The sequence below is a fragment of the Corvus moneduloides genome, chromosome 1 (genome assembly GCF_009650955.1).
Source record: "Corvus moneduloides isolate bCorMon1 chromosome 1, bCorMon1.pri, whole genome shotgun sequence".
Classification (NCBI taxonomy): Eukaryota; Metazoa; Chordata; class Aves; order Passeriformes; family Corvidae; genus Corvus; species Corvus moneduloides.
Window position 1 is genome coordinate 78,040,242 of NC_045476.1, and position 20,472 is coordinate 78,060,713.

The 20,472-nt window shown below is 37.1% G+C and overlaps 1 protein-coding gene across 6 annotated transcripts in view; it reads right to left on the reverse strand.

Annotated features, from left to right (window-relative positions):
• Positions 1-1,586: 1,586 nt before the first annotated feature.
• RELCH (RAB11 binding and LisH domain, coiled-coil and HEAT repeat containing) overlaps positions 1,587-20,472 on the reverse strand; it is a 78,163-nt gene continuing 59,277 nt past the window's right edge. For 3 of the 6 annotated variants that reach the window (XM_032117133.1, XM_032117127.1, XM_032117141.1), the window contains 8 exons: positions 20,190-20,289; positions 16,195-16,277; positions 15,205-15,268; positions 13,537-13,675; positions 13,033-13,149; positions 11,924-12,012; positions 7,501-7,571; positions 2,998-3,372 (listed from right to left, as the gene is read on the reverse strand). In XM_032117133.1, coding sequence (XP_031973024.1) covers positions 3,252-3,372; positions 7,501-7,571; positions 11,924-12,012; positions 13,033-13,149; positions 13,537-13,675; positions 15,205-15,268; positions 16,195-16,277; positions 20,190-20,289 — 784 coding nt within the window. In that variant the 3' untranslated portion in view covers positions 2,998-3,251. Of the gene's footprint in view, positions 3,373-7,500; positions 7,572-11,923; positions 12,013-13,032; positions 13,150-13,536; positions 13,676-15,204; positions 15,269-15,446; positions 15,530-16,194; positions 16,278-20,189; positions 20,290-20,472 lie in introns of all 6 variants that reach the window. The other 3 variants (XM_032117158.1, XM_032117117.1, XM_032117148.1) reach the window with 2 other exon arrangements.

Consider the following 20,472-nt stretch of genomic DNA (forward strand, 5'->3'; position numbering starts at 1 on the left):
TGGATGTTTTTCATGGATAATTTTTAATCTTTCAATCCATTAGCTTCCTCACCTTCCCTAGCTCCAAATCCATGCAAACACTGCTTTTAGTTCTCCTAACCACAATAGACTTTCATGTACAGTAATAGCAGGATTGTTTTTCTTCTTGGGACAGAAGGTGAGTGGGAAGAGACTGACAGAAGAAGACTGAGCAGCTTTTCTTAAGGAGCTCCCTTTATTCACCTTGATTACAAGATACAAAAAGAGCAAATTGCCTGATTTAGAGTTCTAGAAAACAATCTCTTTCAGAACAAAATATAGGCATAGTATCAATTAGGCTTATGCTCAATCTACAGAAAACATATATTCAGGCAGCCAGGTACCTTCAGCCCACTGACCACTTTAGCTTAAGAACACAAGAGTCAATATTTTAAATAAAGATACTAAGAATTTGTCTGAAATTTCACTAGGGGCAGCATGAGACCTTCAACATTTAAAATCATCAAGTTGAAGAAGTTCAGGCAATGCCAATAAAGCAAACATTTAGGCTTCTTAGAGAATCCTTACTCAGGCAGAGCCATTAGCAATTAAAGACAACCCTTAAGGGATGAACTGCTTTCTTTTAACAAAACATTTTCTCCCAAAAGGTTCACTTATTTTGAACAGGAAAGGGGAAGGGGGTGGGGGGGCTGGGGGAAAGGTTAATTTAAAATATTCTGGTAATTCTTCTCATTAAATGGGTCTCTCTCTTCTGTTCCAGCCCTGAATGCTACAGTGCCATAGTTTGGATGAATATTCAGAAAAAAACCAAATATCCCCAAACACCACACGGAACAACTTCTTGCAATCTTGAAAATCTGCTCATATTTGAAAAGTAATAAGCACTTTCAAAAACTCCTGCAACCAACATATACTAACAGACACCTGAAATTTGGAAGGCAAAACTCCTGAAGACAACCTGCATTGGAAGTTTGCTGCCTACACAGTAATTTTTTCACTTCAGTAGTTACTGTGTTGCTCTTCCTGGGATCCTTGCTCAAATTCCTACAACCAGAGTGAAATAGAACCCTGAGTAGCAAAAGCTACACTTTTCAAGAGAGACTGAATCTATTTGGGGTAAAGATGCTACATTTATACTAACAGACTAAAGAGTCTCATCCCACTTTCTTTACAGTTAAATTGCTGTCCCAGTCTTTTGGCTTGTGCTGATTTGCAAGTTTTCCAAACACCGGATGAAGTTCAGTGTAGGTGAGCAGCCCCGCTCTGGAAAACAGAAGCTTAACCATGGACGTGTTATTTCAGTCTCATGCCTACAAAGCTGTCTCTGGCACTGCAACTGCTGGAGAAGTCAGAAAGAGAAGGAGAAAAAAGCCCCAAACCAAAACTGTAACACAGGAGACACAGGAGGAGACCCTGCATGAAAATGGCAGTGAAGCCGCATGTCTAGAAGCCAAGCACACAGAGAGGAAATTGAGCAAGTTCAATCTACCAGCTGCTATGTAAAAAGAGTTAAGGCTAAGGACTTTCTGTGCATTAGAGGTCTCTCCTGTAATAGCTCTGCTGATGTGATAATCTTATTCAGGGAAGAGCAGAAGTAACAAGACAAGGCAGGTATACAAAACTTTTTATTGACAACAGAACAACAGAGAGGAATGTCACCACTTCCCATTCCTCAGGAATGTCTCCATTTCACAGTCAGTCTGCTAAAAGCATACTTTCATGGTAACGAGCAACACAAAGGCATGGAGCTGTCTGTAACCTCCAGAAAAACGCTTCATCAGTGCAGTGTAAGGGGACGGATGGTGCGCACGTGAGCAACAGGCCCTGTCACAACACAAACGTGGCAGGCAACAGCACAGGCACAAACGTGAAGCACTCAGGAGCCTCAAGTTATTTCCATTATTTCCATCTAAGGCTGATACCCGACGTGCTATTCCATCCCTATTCTGTTTCAGGAGGGAATATTTTATTCCCTCACTCTTTTTGCTTTCCCTGTCCTCAAAGATGTCCATACTTCCAGCTCAATGGTACCATGTCAGAGAATGCCTGAGCTTTTATATTTTGCTACCTCACACCAGTTCATGCATGCACTTGAGTTTACTTTCAGAAGCTTACATTGACATAGAGAGGGGGAAAAAAAGTGCTGTGTAAGAAGAAAAGGATTTAGTTGTTAATGCTTCCTTGCAAACAGAAGTATTTAGTAGTTGTTGAATATCCTCCCTGTAATGTCATTTTCAAAAAGTATGTAGTCAGTCTACTTAACATTTTAAAGAAACTGCACATCAAACTCAACATAATTTCAAATACTCCAAAATTAAATATGAACTGAAATTCAATCTAAACAACACAGTATCTTCAGTTGTCACAGTTCGCAGAACTGCACACTGAGTGCAGCTGTGAGCTGTCCCTCTCCTGCATAAGGTTTCCTCTGCCTGCAGAACTATACTGGGGACCCTGTGTAGTAGCTTACACATTTATTAACATTTATTAATTTATCATGTTTTTCCTTTACTTAATGGAAGTGCCTGTGGATGTGTGGACTTGTAAAGTGCTTTAAAATAAAACAAAAAACCCAACAAAAGAAAAGAAATCCCTCAAAAAACCACATAGATGTGAGAATTTTATCTGAAGGACTTTGTACAGCATTTACAATGTCAGCATAAAGCATTTGAAACATGAGCATTCCCTGCAGACTGATGCAGTGCAAGCAGTCTCATACATAAGATACTGCAATTCCTCTGGATTCAAGATGCACAATACTTACAAAAACAACCCTAGAAGCACAGACAAATGCTGGTGGCTCTTCCTCTTCTTTTTAGAAACATAATTAAAAAATCTGCATTACTCTCTCATAATTTAAATACATAAGTAATCTCCACTTTTATTACTTCATGACAATGACTTCAAATTTACATTATTTTAAGTACCGTCAGAATAGCTCCATGTATAATACAGATATTTGCTGATATCCTGTCTGAAAATAAAAAAAACCAAAACCTTCCACTATATAAAAAAAATTATGCTGGAAAGACAAGAACACAGAACAGGGACTTGGTACAGACTATGATTTCAGTTTTATATTAACCACAGTTAACCCAAAATTAACAGATACACAGCGATATTCAAAAGCAGTGCAAATATCTTTGGAGGTTAGAATAAAATTATACTACAAGAACATAAGACAGAAGAAATTAAAAGGCAAGTACTTCAAGTACAGGAACCAGTCTCTGTGAGGTCCACCTTAGTGTTAGCTGGGAGTTCCTTTTCCCATCTTACTTCTTCCTCTGGAACACATTAGCCAACATTGCACCTGATGTAGTCAGCTGACCCATTTTGTTCAAAAACTTGGTCTTTGTATCTTCACTCACCAGGCTCGCTGCAATTGACATTGAGCTAGGAAAGGAAAACATTTAGTGGCATAAGACTACAAATTAAAAAGAACGTTATGCTGTTATGTTACTTATTGAGCAATTAAATTGTCTTTGTGTTTCAGAGGTTTCAACAAAAAACACCAGTCTGTGAAGAAGAATTGAAAACCCATCACTACTTAGTTCCATATATACACTGTTAAATTGATTATAATGTGTTCACAGTGCCTGTGAAAATGGTAAAATATTTTTGTGCACACTAATTTTTAGTAGCTTTGGATGTCACCACACTAGCATTTGCTACCTGTTTGGGAATTGCTGTAGTGACAAATACCTCTGTGAAGGACTGGCTTTGCCTTCTCACCAGAAATGTCAATCCTTATGTTTATTTAGTCTAAGTTCAATACTATTAGTTCAGACACAGACCTTTCTAACTCAAGTACCCTGCCTCCAACAGTGACCATTAGCAGATGTGTACAGAAAAGCAAAAGCAAGGTAAGTACAAAACAGTGAGCTCTCTCCTTAATTTTCAACTCTTTATTTTCCAACTACTTGCACCCGAGCAGAGTTGAAAATTGGTGAGGATTTTCAACCTAGTAACTCTCAATAAATCTTTATTTTACATTACTTAATCAGCTTTCCTTTGATCTCCTTATAAATTTCTTGCAAACCCCACTCTGAGTCCTACTGGGTCAGCCTCTTGATGGGTAAGGAGCTTCTCCTTCTGGTTGTTGTCAATGTGGCTCCTGTTACCTGTGCTTGGATGTTCCTACTTGAGACATACTAGATAGGACAATAGAGGGTCCGTAGGTTTCCCACAAACTGGACTGGAGGGAGCAATCCAATCAATGCTGAAGCTACAAGATGCTAAGCTTTGAACAATATGTTAAGAAATTATCCTAATGCTGTGAAATTTACAGATTTTTTTTTTAAATTAACAACATATCAGTGAGCTCAACTTCAGATATATATGACTGTTTAGCACAGCAAGAGTCATCTGTCTCAAGACAGAGCAGATACACATAGCAGGAATATTAATAAATATTCCATATTTCCTATATTTGTAGTCAAAATGGCAAGCGTTTTTCAACATTAGACAAGGACAGTTTTAGAAAACACCACCAAATAAATTCTCCCTTGTGAACTCAGCATGGACTCTGCATTTCAAAATTATAGCTAAGACCACAAAATCTGTCTTACTGGCAAAGGCCAGATAGCAGGAACTGACCTTTCAGTCTGAAAAGTTATAAACAGTTCTGTTAGATACACTTGCATCAAGGAGATCAAACTGAAGTTAACTCTGAATTGTTTCAACAGAACTTGAATGATTTCTTCAAAGGTAGAAGGGATGCACCCAGTACTTTCTCCCATTTCACACCACAAAGAAAAGATGTTTAGTGATAACGATTTCTGGTTCTTTTTAAAGCACCTTAAAAATAAAGGGGAAGCTTTTCACTAAAGCTGTACTGTGGATTTGCAGATAGTTTAATTATAAACTTCTAAAGTAAAATATTTATTTCAGGAACAATCAGGCAGCCAGACATCTTTGGCTTGATTAAACATCTCCAGTCAACTAATGAATCACATATTTACAACTGATAAAACTCAGCAGAGAAATTACTGCTACTGTAAGACGGATGTCTTATGCAATTCCCTTTGATTTCATGATAAAGCAAGGCCATATAAATTATGTAAATAACAGTTTACACTATCAGCTGGTTAAGGACAAGAAGCTATCTCAGACTATGAGGTATCCTGGAATTGTTTGTAGCTACAAAAACTTATTTAGGAAATACTGTACATTCCAAGCATTAGCAGCATTAAGAAAATAAAACTGCTCACTTCAGAAAAGAAAGCCTAGCAACTGGTGACAAACCTGTAGTTTTAAACAAACTGTGCTTTCATTATTCTAATGATCCCATATAAGTTTGAGAAAAACAAGGAAGTATTCCATTGATTTTTGAAACAGTTTGGGGGTATCAGCCATCTGATGTCAAAAATTAAAAATCAACAACTGCAGAATCAAGTTGTTCATGTTTTCTAATACTATGTAACTGTAAATAGAAACATAATCCACAGCACCCAGCATACTTAAAAATTTAAATATGCCCCCAAAGTACTTCCATTACTATGCAAATTGAATATTTAAACTTAGTAAAAATTAATATGGAATGGAATAATTTGAGTCTCACACCTTTAAAAAATAATCAAAGAACCCAACATAGCAATAGTATATCTTGTTAGAAACAATCAGCCCCACAGAAAAGTCCTTGCATTTATTCATTATTTAAAAACCCAAACAAAACCCAACCCACAAACAATGTGTGAACATCAAATTTTTTCCTGGTGTGTAGATGAATCAGATGTTAACACAGAGTTCTGCCTGTTTTATGGGGAAGCTCTAGGCCAAAACAAACATTCCTGGTGGGCATTTTATAACAATCAGTTTGAAACATAAGTTGTTGCCCATGATTGAAATACCTTGTTAATTACTAAATAAAATGTTTAACAAAATTGGCTATCCAATACTTAAAATTGCAAAGTTCTGAAAAAACCTATTTCTTTGATCCCATATCATTTAACCAACTTTTTCTAAGAGTAAAGGGAAAAGACAAGATAACATCTTATGATTGCTTTTGCATCCATTTTGATTTCTGTACATGCATTCCCATGCTGTTAACAAACCCCAGTGATTTATATCCCAGTTGCATTTAAATCCTTTGTCAAATATGTATTTGTCACTGAAATTAGGAACTGAAATTAGCAAAGGCTTAGCAAGAAAACAGAGATATTTATGTATATGAAAAGGTCATTTCTTCAGTGGTAAAATATTTCTTGTTAATTTTGTACAGTACAAGACTGCAACCATAGCCTGATTTTGAATAAGAAAGGGGAAGGCTAATTAAAGAACAAAGGAACACATTGCGAAGACTTATCCTTTGCATATCTTAGTTTTCAGCAGCTGCATTCTAGAAGAAAATACACTAGATGTTGTATCAGGTTTGGATTTATCTGTTTCTGCAATGGCTTAATAGGACTGACTCTGATTTTGAAGTATTTACTACTAGTAAAGCCTGAAGTATTTTACGTCGTGCATGAGAGACTGACCCTTTTTCTACTTCATGCTTCTGTTCAATTCTTGTACACCTGTCCCACTTTAGTCATTCTCAAACTACCAGTTGCTTCCAGGACTATGGGCAAGCTCTTTCAAGAAGTAAATTCTATCAGTTTCTTACAGATAAGGAAGCATGACATGAACAAGCTTAAATAACTGTCTCAATTCTCGTGACAAAGTATTGTGATTGAGAACAGATTCTCTATTCAGATACCCTCTCATACTCTTCCTGGCAACACTGCTAAGGATTTATTAAGCTATACAACAATCCACAAGAATTTACCTGCTGGCATGTCATTCCAGGCAATAAGCAGGCAACAGAGCACATACAACTCATTGTAATGACACTGAACTTTCCGAATTTCCATGTCCCACGTGGGTCTGTTGGTTACTTTTGTTATCAGAAGTGCACACATACGATACCATCTCTACCATGTGAGGCAAATGGATGCACATGCACCATGTGTCTGATGCCTCCCTGGAGAGCTGGGTTTGCTCTGTTTGTGGAAAGGATGTTTTACCAAAGTGCAACACAGGTGGCATTTTCCCAAAGGCAGCATACTTCCTAGCCAGCACACTCAGTTGATACACCGAAGAAACTGTTTTCATGTGCACCAGTCACACACAAACCAGGACAGCAGCCTGAAGCAAGCCATTCCCAGAACCAGAACAATTCCCTCAGCCTGCAGGCTGCCACCCCCATGGGTGGCAAAGTGTCTGCTACATACACTGCTCTAAGCACTTAGCCAGGTACTCCCTGCTTTCTCCATTCAGGACAGAAATTTAAATACTGCTTTAAATGAATAAAAAATTGAGAACAAAGAACATAATCCCTATAAAAAAATTTGTTGTCCTGTGTTTTACACTGAAGACAGAAAGAACCACTTTATTAAAGTTTCTAAAATCTGTTTTCAAATACAGCATATGTCAGTGCAGGATTTCAGGTCACAAACCTTGGACACCATTATGGAATACACTCTGCAGAACTCTCCAGAATTACTCCGGAGGCGCATAAAAAAAGGGAAGTGGAAGTCTTACCCTTGTGGTTCTTGGACGGTCTTGTTTTCCACTTTCTGTTCACATTCTTTTATCATAGAACTCAAAATAACCTAAGACACATAAGGAAGAGAGAGATACATGACATTTGACATTCTTCCTTTAACATTAATACTTCTTATGAAATCTACTCTGCAAATGATTCTGACATTAGCAGAACTGTTCAAAATGTTTCCCTGTTTTTTTTTCAAGTGCCTTTGAGTTCCAGTTATCTGATAATGCCTTGTGGTTAGAAACAACAAAAACGTTCAAAACAACTTAAAGAAGAAAACATTTTCCAAATAGTTACAGAAGTTCAAGACTCCCTCCTTTTACCTTAGGCTTTTAAAAACAAAGTTAAAGCACTCACTTCTGTGACACACTATTATCTTCATGAACATTATGCATGAAAGAAAAAGCAAGAAAAAAAAAAGTGTGATGGCATCCTAAGACAACCTCTTAATGGAAGGAAGTGCTAAAATCAACTCAGTATCATTCCACTGGTGCCTTCCAGAGTTCCTATGACTCCTGGCATTTTTCCTTTATTTAAGCAATTACAGTGCTAAAGGTTTCTGCAGAGTATTTAAGACTGAAAACACCTCCACACTGACATTTTTAGATTTCTCCAAAAATAAAGGAATGATTCCTAATAGTAGGCTTTAAAAAAAAAGAGTAAAAAAATCCTACAATTAATTCATGGGACAGGTAAATGCCTCCCTGCCCTGCTCACAACGGTACTGTTTTAAAACATTAAGACAAAAGCATTTGAAACATTTAGGCAAAAGAGTTAGAATGCAAAGTATGAAACTATAAATATATATATATATATATACACACACTGCATAAATGGAAAATCCCTCTGCTCACAGCTCAGAAAAAAGCTAAATATTTTTTTAAGACACTAAATTTAAAATCTAAAAGCTACAAGCAATTAAAATTAGTAGTGTCTTACCAAACCTGAATATATATAACAAAGGAAAAAACCTATTTCCAATCTCTAAAATACAGATCAGTCACTAATGGTTACTACCAACTGGTAACTATTTTTAAATATATTTGTATACATTAAAATGCTGGTTTCTGTCAAGTCACTTTGGACATCTGCAGCACAACCATTAATTACACTGATAAAATGTGGCCTGGTCTGCAGATCTGTGCCACTGCTCACTCTATTTCTCCACAAGTATTACTTCAGCATTTTGAAACATTTTAGGTAGCAGGTGTTACATACCCTCGAGTGTTTCAGAGAGTGGCATTCAAACTGGACTACAGCTCTTCCTGCTAAATTTGCTGTCCTCCATTTACATAAAATGTTATACAAATACTTAATGCTCAAGAGTACAGAGGTACAAGAGAAATACATTCAGAATTCCAGAGAAAAAGAAAGCTTTTTGTTCTGTATCAAAAAAGCCCTGAAATTTCTAAGCACAGTCATCATAGTTTTTGTTACTCAGCATTTCTACCTGTGCACTGGAGTTTCCCTACATTTTTGTACATCTATCTGAGTCCAGATGTTCCAATATCAACAATATAAAATCTTGATCAAAGAGGAGAATAATTCGTCAAGGACCCAGGATCATTTCAATAACACGATGGAGCCTTCTGGGAAGGCTGTGTAATTCTTGGATGAAGTGGAGCAATTTTTCCCTCTTCCCCAAATTAATTTCTAAATTTCCACATTATGGCTTTGCATATACTGCTCAGAGCTATTCCCTTGGGTTCTCTTTATTTGGTCATAGGACTGATTATGAAATTGCATCTCCTTAGAGAGAGATATTTTAGAGCACTAACTATATTTAGGGACACTTAAGAGACTTAACATGCTTAAGTCTTATAAACAATACTGCAGTATATGGACTAAATATTTTTATCAAGTACTGACGCACTATCATGCAACTCAAATCCAGTTACTTTGAAAACCCATAGAAGGCAAGTGGAAAACAAGGAAGAAGGGACTTGACATTGAACTAGAGATGCTGGTAAAGTATCTGAATGTTTGCACAAGGTGAAATGTTTCTTTTAAAGATGAGAAGGTCTGACCTAAATGCCCAACTTACACTTTCATTTATACGAAAGAAAGGAAAACAAGCATGAGGTATGAGTGGTAAATGCTGCCTGACAGGACCACACAAGCCAATTCCACAATGTTACCTTTCCAAGAAGAGCATAAACTCTGTACTGACACTAGAGCTAAGGCTCTGTAATTTAGAAAATGTGTGTTTGTCAAGTGATATGCCATTTGAATAAGGAATAACACCACAGTAGCCAAAATAATGAAAAAAGGCTTAGTTCTGTTTATGCAAATGTCTAATTATTTGAGCCAGTAAATGGCATTCATTTCAGAAAACATGATTTTAAGAGAGAAGGCTACCAAGACAGACACTAGAACTCACTGGGGCCTCAAAAGCCTCTATCATGATGCCTACAAACATCCTGTTGAAGCAGGAAGCTGATCAAGCACCAGATACCCATTTATACAAAAAAATGGATAAAAATTGTAAAGCCTGTAGTGAGTTTTCTAGCCCACTGGAGCAGGAGTAAATATTTTTAATTTTATATTTCTCTCTGGCTAAAAAAACAAAGCACTTGGCATCATGCCTGAAGTCACACACAGTAATGCAGAATGTGGTAATGGAGGATTGAGAGCTGTCTTTACTTACTGATTTATTTTTAATCCTATTCCAGTCCTCAAACTCAATCAAACCTCTTGTTCTAATTCAGGGCATCTTTTGAACTGTCTCTTTAAATCTTAGAAGTTACATTAACTACAAAAGTGAAGCAGCAGTATTTGTATCAGTGATCCCATTAGTGAAAGAAAATGAAACTTTTGCCTACTGCAGCTTTCAGACATATGCTTAAGACTTCCCAGTCCATCTTCCAGCTCTCTCTGAACACAGAGTACCTATCACTGCCACATCTCCAGTGCTGCCTGTAGTAAGGAAACACAATTCTGTTGCCTTTGAGTGATGCTCAGGTGACTACTGTTCCTTCCAACTCAGCCTCCTCGACTCAGATTCTTTCCTTTCAGGTTGAAAAGTTCTTCCAATAATATACAGAAAATAAGATTGATACTACAGGCTTTTAGATAGAAAATGTAACTGGAAGAAGAAACTTTGTTACTGAATATAAGAACTTAGGACTCCTAGAGAATACAGTAATCTCAATTCAGTCACTTTTGCAAACACATGGAAAATAAATTAATTTTCTCACATACAAAGTAATTCATGAAAGTGCAGTATTAACCTTCAAAGACTACAACAATATTCCTCTATACATTCTGATTAAATCTTTTCCTCCGTTCCTTGAAATGTCCATCCTGTTAAGATTTTCCCCAACATGCAACTAAATGACATCTCTTTGTTTCAATCTCTGTTAGTATTCAACCTCTTCAAGGATGTACCAAAAAAGTACATATGGCCAAGAATTTCAAGTTGCTCAAGTTGACTTCTTCAGCTAACTTTTTTTGTTTTTTGCTGCTTTCTGTAAGCTCCCACTACCAGAGAAGATCTTGTTCACTCCCATGTTGTCCTGTCTGCTTCTTTTAATCTGCTCTTTACAATTCACAGAATCACAGTGGCTGAGGTTGGAAAGGACCTCTGGAAGATCATCTGGTCCAACTCCTGCTCAAGCAGGGCCATCTGAAGCCAAATGCCCAGGAAGAACACGTCCAGATGGCTTTTGAGTATCCAAGCACGGAGACTCCACAATCTTTGGACAATGTGTGCCACTGCTCAGTCATTCTCACAATAAAAAAACCCCCCAACTCTGCCCATGGTCTCTGCTCCTGTCACTGGGCACCACTGAGAATAGCCTGGCTCTGTTCTCATTGGACCTTCTCTTCAGGTATTATCTGTACACTGATAAAATTCACCCAAGCCTTCTCTTCAGCAGGCTGAACAGGCCCAGCTCTCTCATTCTCTCCTGCAGCCCATCACTGGACTCTCTCCACTAATACCATGCTTCTGTACTGGGGAGCCCAAACTGGACACAGTACTCCAGATATGAAGTGTATCCCAGGTATTTTAGGACTCTACTTCCCTAATCCTTAATAGTTTCTTTCCCGCACTGCACCAAATTTCATCGGCATTTCCTTGGATATATTGTAGCCAGTGATTTTAGTGTATCCTTTGTTTGATTAACTTAAGGACGGTAAAAATGTTTCCTTTTTCTTCAGTCTAGGAAGACCTGTGTTTTTACATGCATTTCTGACAATTGAGTATTTGTCTGCAGAGGTCCTCAGCTTCGAAATACATTTTACAAGATTTTACTGGTGTTGGAATCATGTGACCCTTATAAAAAAACTCCTCAATGCCATGTTTTGATACCACTTATGAGCAGCTCTCCTTAACTTCTGGTTTTAAATGCCATTACATTTCAACTTCTGCCACCTACATCTCATACTCAGTTAGTAAACACAGCTGCTCACCTCATGCTCTGGAGAGAGATGTTCCATGTCAGTTCGTAAACACTTCAGTCCTGGTAAAAAGTGATTGACCATTAAATCCTCTGAAATAACTAAAATCCAGGTTGTTAAGGTATTATAAGGATTGCCTTCTGAAATTATACTTTTTTGTTTTCTGTCCTCTGATAATGTTGTTCTATGGAACACAAGGACAGTAGCAAAACTAAGAAAATGGAATAGCATTTGACACTTCATGACTCATAAAAAGGAAAAAAGATCTTAAACATATTTAACATAATGTATTTCATACATCCATACAATTATTTTAATATTTTTTCTTGATTTATTGGTTAAGTTTAAGAGTTTTGTTTTTGCAGCTTTGTTTCTTAAAGGATCTATGGGATTCCACTGTATGGGGTCTGGCTGAGCTGGAGTTCATGTTCTGCACAGCAGCCCTCAGTGCTGTGCTTTGCACTGGTACCTAGAAAGGTGTTGAGAACACAGCAGTGCTTCGGCTACGGCTGAGCAGTGCTGGCACAGCATCAGTGCTGTCTCTCAACATTCCCCCCATCAGCAGGCTGGGGGTGGGCAAGATCTTGGGAGGGGACACAGCCTGGACAGCTGACCCAAACTGACCAGAGGGACGTTCCATACCATATGATGACTGCTCAGATATAAAAAGAGAAAGTAGGAATGGGGGCAGGGTCCATTTGTTATTATGATGTTTGTCTTCCAGAGCAACTGCTACATGTGCTGAAGCCCTAACTCCCAGGAAACAGCTGGACATTGCTTGCTGATGGAAAATAGAGAATAAATCTTCTGTTTTGCTTTGCTTCCATGCATGGCTTATGTTTTATTAAACTGCCTTTATTTTGACCAACGAGGTTTTCCTCCATCTGATTTTCTCCCCCACCCTCACTCCATCCTGCTGAGGAGGGGAGTGGGAGTGGTTTGGTGGGCACCTGATGTCCAGCTAATCCATGATATTCACCATCTCTGAAAACCTCTCCCTTATGCTGAATAGATCATGTTTTACATCACAGATTCAAAGACAAACTTATTTATTTCCCAAATATTAAACTTCTCTCAGCACCAGAGAAATAACAGCTAAACTTCCCCAGAAAAAAGGATACAACAACAGGAAAGAGCACTGTAGGATTCAAACAGGTGGGTAGCGATATCCAGTCTCTTCGAATCAACAGACTGCTGGTTGTTGACCAAGGCTAACTTGTGCAAGTGTGGAATAACAACTGGAAAAGTAAATACAGAAGTAAGTTGTGGTTCACAAGTGGTACACAAGTAAGTTGTCTGCTTTCCACAGACTTGTTTAGCATTAAACAGGTGCTATGCAGCAACTGCAGGCACCTGAAACTTCACACATCAGCATGCAAGAACTGCAAACAATTGCTTTTGATGGGATTGCCCTTGCACATTTAATGGATTGACTCAAACTTGAAATAAAAATTTGTGGTAGCACCACCTAAAATAAAAAGATACCTTTGAGTATCTTTTTATTATTACCTTTGAAATAGTAACTGTTTGCAGAAGAAAAAGGAAAACCCCTTCATATAACCAGCATACCTATTAGCTTTTGGACAGAGAGAGGAAGACTGCATCTTCCCATGAATGCAACTTACATTCGTCTCTAAATCTGGGCTCAGCATTAGGTCCAACTCTTCCAAATGTTTTTATGATTTCTGTATGTAAAGAATATTGGTCTTGATACTGAGGGTCCTCCAGGAAAGATGCCAGCTGCATTTTTACTCTCTCCAGAAGCTTAAATATTTCCAGAGAAACAGAAAACACAAAAGAATGAAGATGCTAGAAATTGTTAAGATCGGTTCAGAGTTATGTTTATAACCTTCCATATTTCAGATGACAGATCTTAGACTTTTTTCTAATTTACAGATTTTTTTCTAGCAGATGTTCCAAGCTCATAAATGCACCTCTATGTTTTAAAGACTGTTTCCAGGGTTTTAATCTGATCTATCTTTTAACAACAGACAGGTGCTTCCATACAGCTGATCTTTCCTCCTGAGGTTTCCTTGAGTCTGATACTCTTTTGTACCTCCTATTACAGTTTCCCTCTTACTACTAATAACTACAGAGTTTTCCTGTTTAATTACAACTTAAGTAATGGAGTTTTTTGTAATGTATCTCAATTAATAGGCTGAAAATGTTGTTGCAGAGGACAGAGATTCAAAAGTAACCATCACAAAATCAATGGAATTAAAAAGATTTCTTCAGCAAAAGGCTAGAAAACTGAAAATGACATAGGTATCTAATTTGCATTCAAAGTTGAAAAAGTAACATTTTATGATACATTTTGGAAGGTGCTATCACCTCTGTACTCTAAGGCTTATTATAATTAGTGCAATGGATACAGTAATTTCTGTGTGGTAGCAAAACAATATTCTTCCCAACTGATTATAGGCATGCATTCCAAGCTACAAAATTCTTTTCCATCTTCCAAGTACGTGTGAGTCATCACTGACTTGACTCACATTACTCACATTTCCTCAAACACATTCTTTTAGAATGTGTTGAAATTACGGGAAGAATGCAAGCTCTGCAAAAAGCTGCAAGGACTTACAGAAGCAATTGGATTGCACAGTTGTTATATGAAACAAAATCCAGCTTTCTACTGCTTACAGCAGAATCCTGAGTATCTTCAGAATTCTTATCTTTTACCATAGTATCATCATTTAAAAAACAAGAAGGAATTGCATCTCTACATTATCTTCAAGGAATACTTTGGTAATGTCATTATGTCCTTCAGTGCCATCTCAGACACCAAGGGCTAAACCAGCAGATATGACTGGAACAACAAGAGTCTTGTGCTCTTCTAAAGTACTTGGGAGCCAAGCAGGATATCCTAAAGCATCTAAAATAGTACAAGATACTTATGCAGACGTTTTTGGTCACCATTTTAAAATAGAACTATTTCATTTGGAAATAACTGAGTTAGATTTCACAACTGTACTGGAGAAGGTTTTAAAAAACATTCTGAGCATGGGATTTACCATCTTCTAGCACAGGCCTCCCCTCTACTTATCTGTCTCTGTTTGTTTATGTTTGTTTGAGATTTAGAAGGAAATGCTTTTGTTAGTTATGAGGGCTGGTTTGTATAAAAAAAAAAAAAAAAAAAAAAAAAGGCCATTGCAAAACCAGAAAGCATTTTGGAAGAGAATATGACAACAAAAGAAAGAAAGAATTTATGAGTTGCCCTTTCTTTTACCCTGGATTTATAAAAAAGTCATCCACTTCTTATGCTACAAGAACATAGGTGGCAACAGGCGTCTTACCTCTCTCTGAGTAACAGTTTCCATGATGGTCCCAAAAGCAGGGATTGTAGCAATCCTTACTGAACTACAATGGAAGAGCAGTCTTTAATATGTATTCAACACCAAGAACAAAATTACTTAAAGCAAAATTTAAAAATTAGTACTTTTAAGTTACATTAGTTTCTAGCAATGACAAAAAAAAAAAAAAAAAAGCAGACCAGGAAAAAGACAGGATTAACTCAAGGTCTCAGTCTGACACTCACAATTCAGGATCACTGGACAAGGTAACAAGGGCCGGAGCAACCCGCTTGTCAACTAATGCTTCACTCATGCCTCGAAGAGTCAGCTGTAAACCAGTCAACATGCAATAAAAAACGCTTTGGTAAACTTGAAGAACTGGGTTAGCTGTGACTGAGGATGGGCAGGCAGACTCTTGGGGTTGTTCTTGGTTATGTCACACAAGACTTTAAAGCCACTAAGACTCTACTCATGCTGTAGCATCTGTTAGTAACAAATTGTTAGTGAGATTAGCAAAGCATCCCTCTTTAGCTTGAAAGAAATACCACATCAGAATGTCCAGGAAATGAAGTGCCACAGTTGTCTATCAGAAATGAGATGCAGCCAAAACTACTTTGCATTTCATTAATGCAGATGATACTTAATTTTGCAGCAGCAGCAAAGCTGATAGCATTAGTGAATAATAGTATCCAGCTTTCTGCTAGAAATGATGTAAGCAAATTTGAAAACTGACAACACGATTAAATATAGAAAACAAAAACAAAAATTAAATTACATGGATTTAAGTTTTCTATTTAAAGTTTCTTCAGCATTTTTATACAGTTTAATTCCAGGTGTTGCAGTAAAGCTTTTTATTTAGAAATAAGTGATTTAAAGGTTACTTTCCTTTAAAAGTAATTCAATTTTTGTTCAGCTAGATTAAGAGACATAACTGATGGTTATTTCTTTCTATGTATTAAGAGGGATGCTAGGTATATAAGACAGGGAACTTACATTTCAGGGTCACTGGAGAGAGTAATGAGAGCAGGAACAACTCTCTGAGCTACCAGAGTTTCATGTACCCCCTTCACCAACAGCTGAATGGTCGGAGCAGGGGGGTATCACAGGTGATGCACGGAAAGAGCGAGCACAGTATCATGGGAAGAAGAACGGCACAACCAAGAGAGAGAAAGAAAAAACACAAAAAGCAAACCAAAATTAGAAGCTAAGCAAATACTGCTACACTAGAGCTTCATAAATGCAAAGGAGTGAAGAAAGCTAAAGTGGTCTGGCAATCAGCACAAACATGACAAATTCAACAATACAATGTTTTCTCTATTTTCAGATATTTTAAAACTTGAACTCGACCCTTTAGCAAGTAACTGCATGTCTTATTTCAGATACTAATGTAATTATGTGTTACAGTTATAAATAAAGTTATGCATAAATAAGTACTAAAGCAATGTCAATTTGAATTTGACAATTTCATGTAAATGCTGTTCCTAACTCAATACAACAGCATTTATCATAGTGGGTGGCTGTCACATGCAATACGGAAGTCTTGACTAGGCCAGATGTGTGCAGATTTCCCCACACTGAGTGCTACCTTTCACACCTTTTACAACATGACAAACAGCACCTTCCCAGATGCCAAAAAGCTTTCCTGAAAGTCATTCAGGACTACTTGATATTTAACTACCATCCAAGCAGTATGCATGCTGGTCTATGCAGGCAGAAAACGGAGAATCCTTAAATTATCTATGAAGTGTATTTCCTCAAGTCTTTTTGCAAACTAAGAGATATATTTGTTGCAGTGCATCCCAAATGTTAAAAGCTTGAAATCACAGTAAAATTCATTATCCCTGAACACAACAAAGTTGTTTGAATCCAGATGTTCCCAGGCAATTTTTTTACATTACCTATGTAGCTATACACAAGCATTTGCTGCATATATTGCAGATGTCCTTTACATGCTTTATTCCTATGAAAACCTACTAATTTTCAAAAATGTCGAGCTGCAAATTTTTTTCATATTCAACAGAATGGTGGGTTTTGTATTCATCAATAAAAATAGGAAAGATTCAATATTTACATTTTGTGTCTCATGTAAGGAAGTCTGCATGTATTTGCTGGTTTTAGGAGATAAATATAAAAAGCTTATCAGTAAGTTTACGTGAGAAATATGAAATGTCTTTTTAATATTTAGCTGTAGTCTAATTACTCATATTGCATAATGAACACAAATTAAATTCTAAGATCTTCCCCTGGGAAAAGTGGTAGCTGTCAGTTTATCAGTACCAAAACCAGGCATTATTTATTTACATCCTCTAACTAGAGAAGATTTTACATTCAGCTATTTGTTAGAACATTCCTGCTTTACGAACTCTGAATTTAAACCAAATTAAGTTGTGAAAGATTGGAAGGAACCTGACTTTGCAGAAGGTTCCATATAAAGCAGTCATTCTTATTAAGCAACATTTGTGTGTGCCTGTATGTGAATGCATGCATGAGTGCACACAGACATAGAACAGAGTGCGGCCTCACAGACAGTAACTGGAGAAGGAAGAATGGGGAGAAGCAGAGTAAAAACATAAGACACTGTTGCTGCAAAGCACCTGGAGGAGCAAAGTTGCAACATCCTATACTTGTTATTTAGAAAGTATTAGGATGTCAGTTCAACTACAACATTTTAACATTAATACATTTCACAATTATTTACACTGGCAAGAACTCCAAGTGCCAATCTGTTGAGTTCAGGGGCTACTCTTCAAACAGCTCTTAAGGACATAGCTCGCTGTTTGCTTGTGATGGTTTTACTCTCATATACAGCTTTACTAATTTTCATATTTATTAAAATAGAGAATGCTTATAATTTTCAATCCTGGACAAACAGGGACTTGAGTTTTCTTTACCAACCTTCATTTTGAGAAAAGCCTAGCAGTTATACAGTGCTTTGAAAAAAAAAAACCAAACACTTGGGATTTGTATAATTAGCAAATAATGTAGAATGATCTCAGCTTCATTCCCTTCTGGTCTGCCACATTTCTAAGTATGGTAAAGCATGATAAACAGATGCGTTCCATCATACAGAAAGTAAAACATGCTTTATAATACAAGTGTCATTCTGAAGATGTGTGCCTAGCCCTGAACCCAAACAGACCAGCAAAGCTTATGTGCTTCACGTTCAAACCAGAGCAATCAAATCTGTTTGTATCAGCATTCAAATGGAAACTACTGACCAAAAACATTAATACAGAAGCAACAGGAACAGCTGGATGAGCAAAGCCATGTAGCAGCACGTAAGGTTAGAGTGAGACAGACAATGTAAATTTTTATCTTGTTTTGATTCCTCTAAATCATTACTTACGCATATTAGAGCTTAAAAATGGTAGCACAAAGCTTCCTGCCCCAAAGGAGCAAAGGAGTGGAAAGGCCCCACATCACTTCTGTGTCCTTCCAACCCTTAACAGACTGTAAAGGTTTGGCAAAGCAGTTGGGCCTGCACTCTCCATGCTGCTCAGAATCTTAACTGTTCTCATATAGCTGTCCTGCAGGTCACATACTCTTCATCGTATTATCTAATCATAAATGGGCTTTGCCATTCAGCAGCCTCTGAGTGATAGAATCTTCCAGTAGTGAAACCAACTATTACCACCTCTTTGCTTAGGTGACTTCCCAAATTTACATAATGCCACGTATAAATACATATGCTATGGCTATCCAGGAAATGGCAATATGCTACTATTTTCAAGTAAGAAAAGCATCTAAAAGAAAGCTGCCTAGGCTTTAGTTAAAATTGAAGTATGCTAAGAAACAAGATATGAAATAGCATGCATAGACTGCTTAAAAATAATCAACATGCAGCTGAATTTGAAAAGCTGCAACAAAGACAACAGCCTGTTGTAACTGAGGTCTTTCACATGTTTGGCTAATGTTTATTAGGGAAAAAAAAGCTTATTATTACAAATATGATATAAAAATTGCTTTTGTGAGATAGAAACTATGCAAATACATTTTAAGGGTGTCCAAAAATTGCCATCTCCTTTTTAAAAGGAGGGGCAAAAAAAAAACCCCAGAAAAAGAGGACCTTGTTGGATGTTTTTAACTGAAGTCTAAGGATGGAGCTTGCTGTGGTTGTTTACTGTTCTCTCTGCTCTGACTTGCAGAGTGCCAGTAAAGAAAGTCAATGGGTAAGTTAAGTGCTCTTTTTTTCTGAGGCAGACTTGAGATTAATTTTCGCAAATGGATACAAGATGTTCAGGTTCAGCTAGAGGTCCCCTGCAAAGCTATCCAAACGAGTCAATGTAGAAGAAATGCACAAAAAAAGAGAGAAGGAGAAAGTAATGGTGATTAGAATATATGTTTCTAACATGCAGAGGACAAACAGTTCTCCTTGTTCAGCCAATGGAATACACCCCGGAGTTTTTGCATATGCCTTTTAAAATGAACATGTGATGAAACAAAGGCATGATGTGAAAATAAAAACAAACTTATTAGGTATATGTTTGAGTCTTTATTCTGACCAAAATTTATAGATGTTAAGGGAAAGATGAAGCTGTCATTATGAAGCAAGTAAAGTAACTGTAAATTCTTTAGAATTCTTTTAATTTTTACAAAAAATACAAAGTTGGTTACATGTGTGTCTTCACCACCATATCTGGTACAAAGAAAACTAGTTTGAATTACAATGTAAGTGCATTGTATGAGCATACACAAGACCTACTGCAAATGGTAAGTTGTATATTAGACTACTGATGATGTGCTGTATAGCAAAAGTAAAGTTGAAACTCAGAGATGCTTATGTTCAACTACAGACCTATAGAAAGATGTGCTGTTGAACAGAGAACACATACAGAAACAACTGAACAACAACCTCCTGCTCCATCACACAGTACACAGCTTATGTCTTTGTAATTATTAAGAATGTAGCAACATTGTCTGATTGATCCCTGTTTTAAAAAATAAATTCTAGTTTTAAAAAGGTGAAAAAAAGTTTGGATAACACTTACCTCAAACATTCTAGCAGCTGTACATCGAACAAGAGCAGAAGTATGGACAACCCCATACCACAAAACAGTTAATAGCAGCTCATGATAAGCTGGGTTTGCACTAGAAGAAAACAGTTGGGTAATTGATCAAACAAAAATACTCCCAAGCCCTAGATATGTTCTTTACCTAAAAAATGCAGTCTTAAGAATTCCTTGTTCAACAAATCTAAAACTCCAGCACTTATCCATTCTGAAGGATACGAAATACTTATCTCATTCTGAAGGACTTGCAATATGTTGCAGT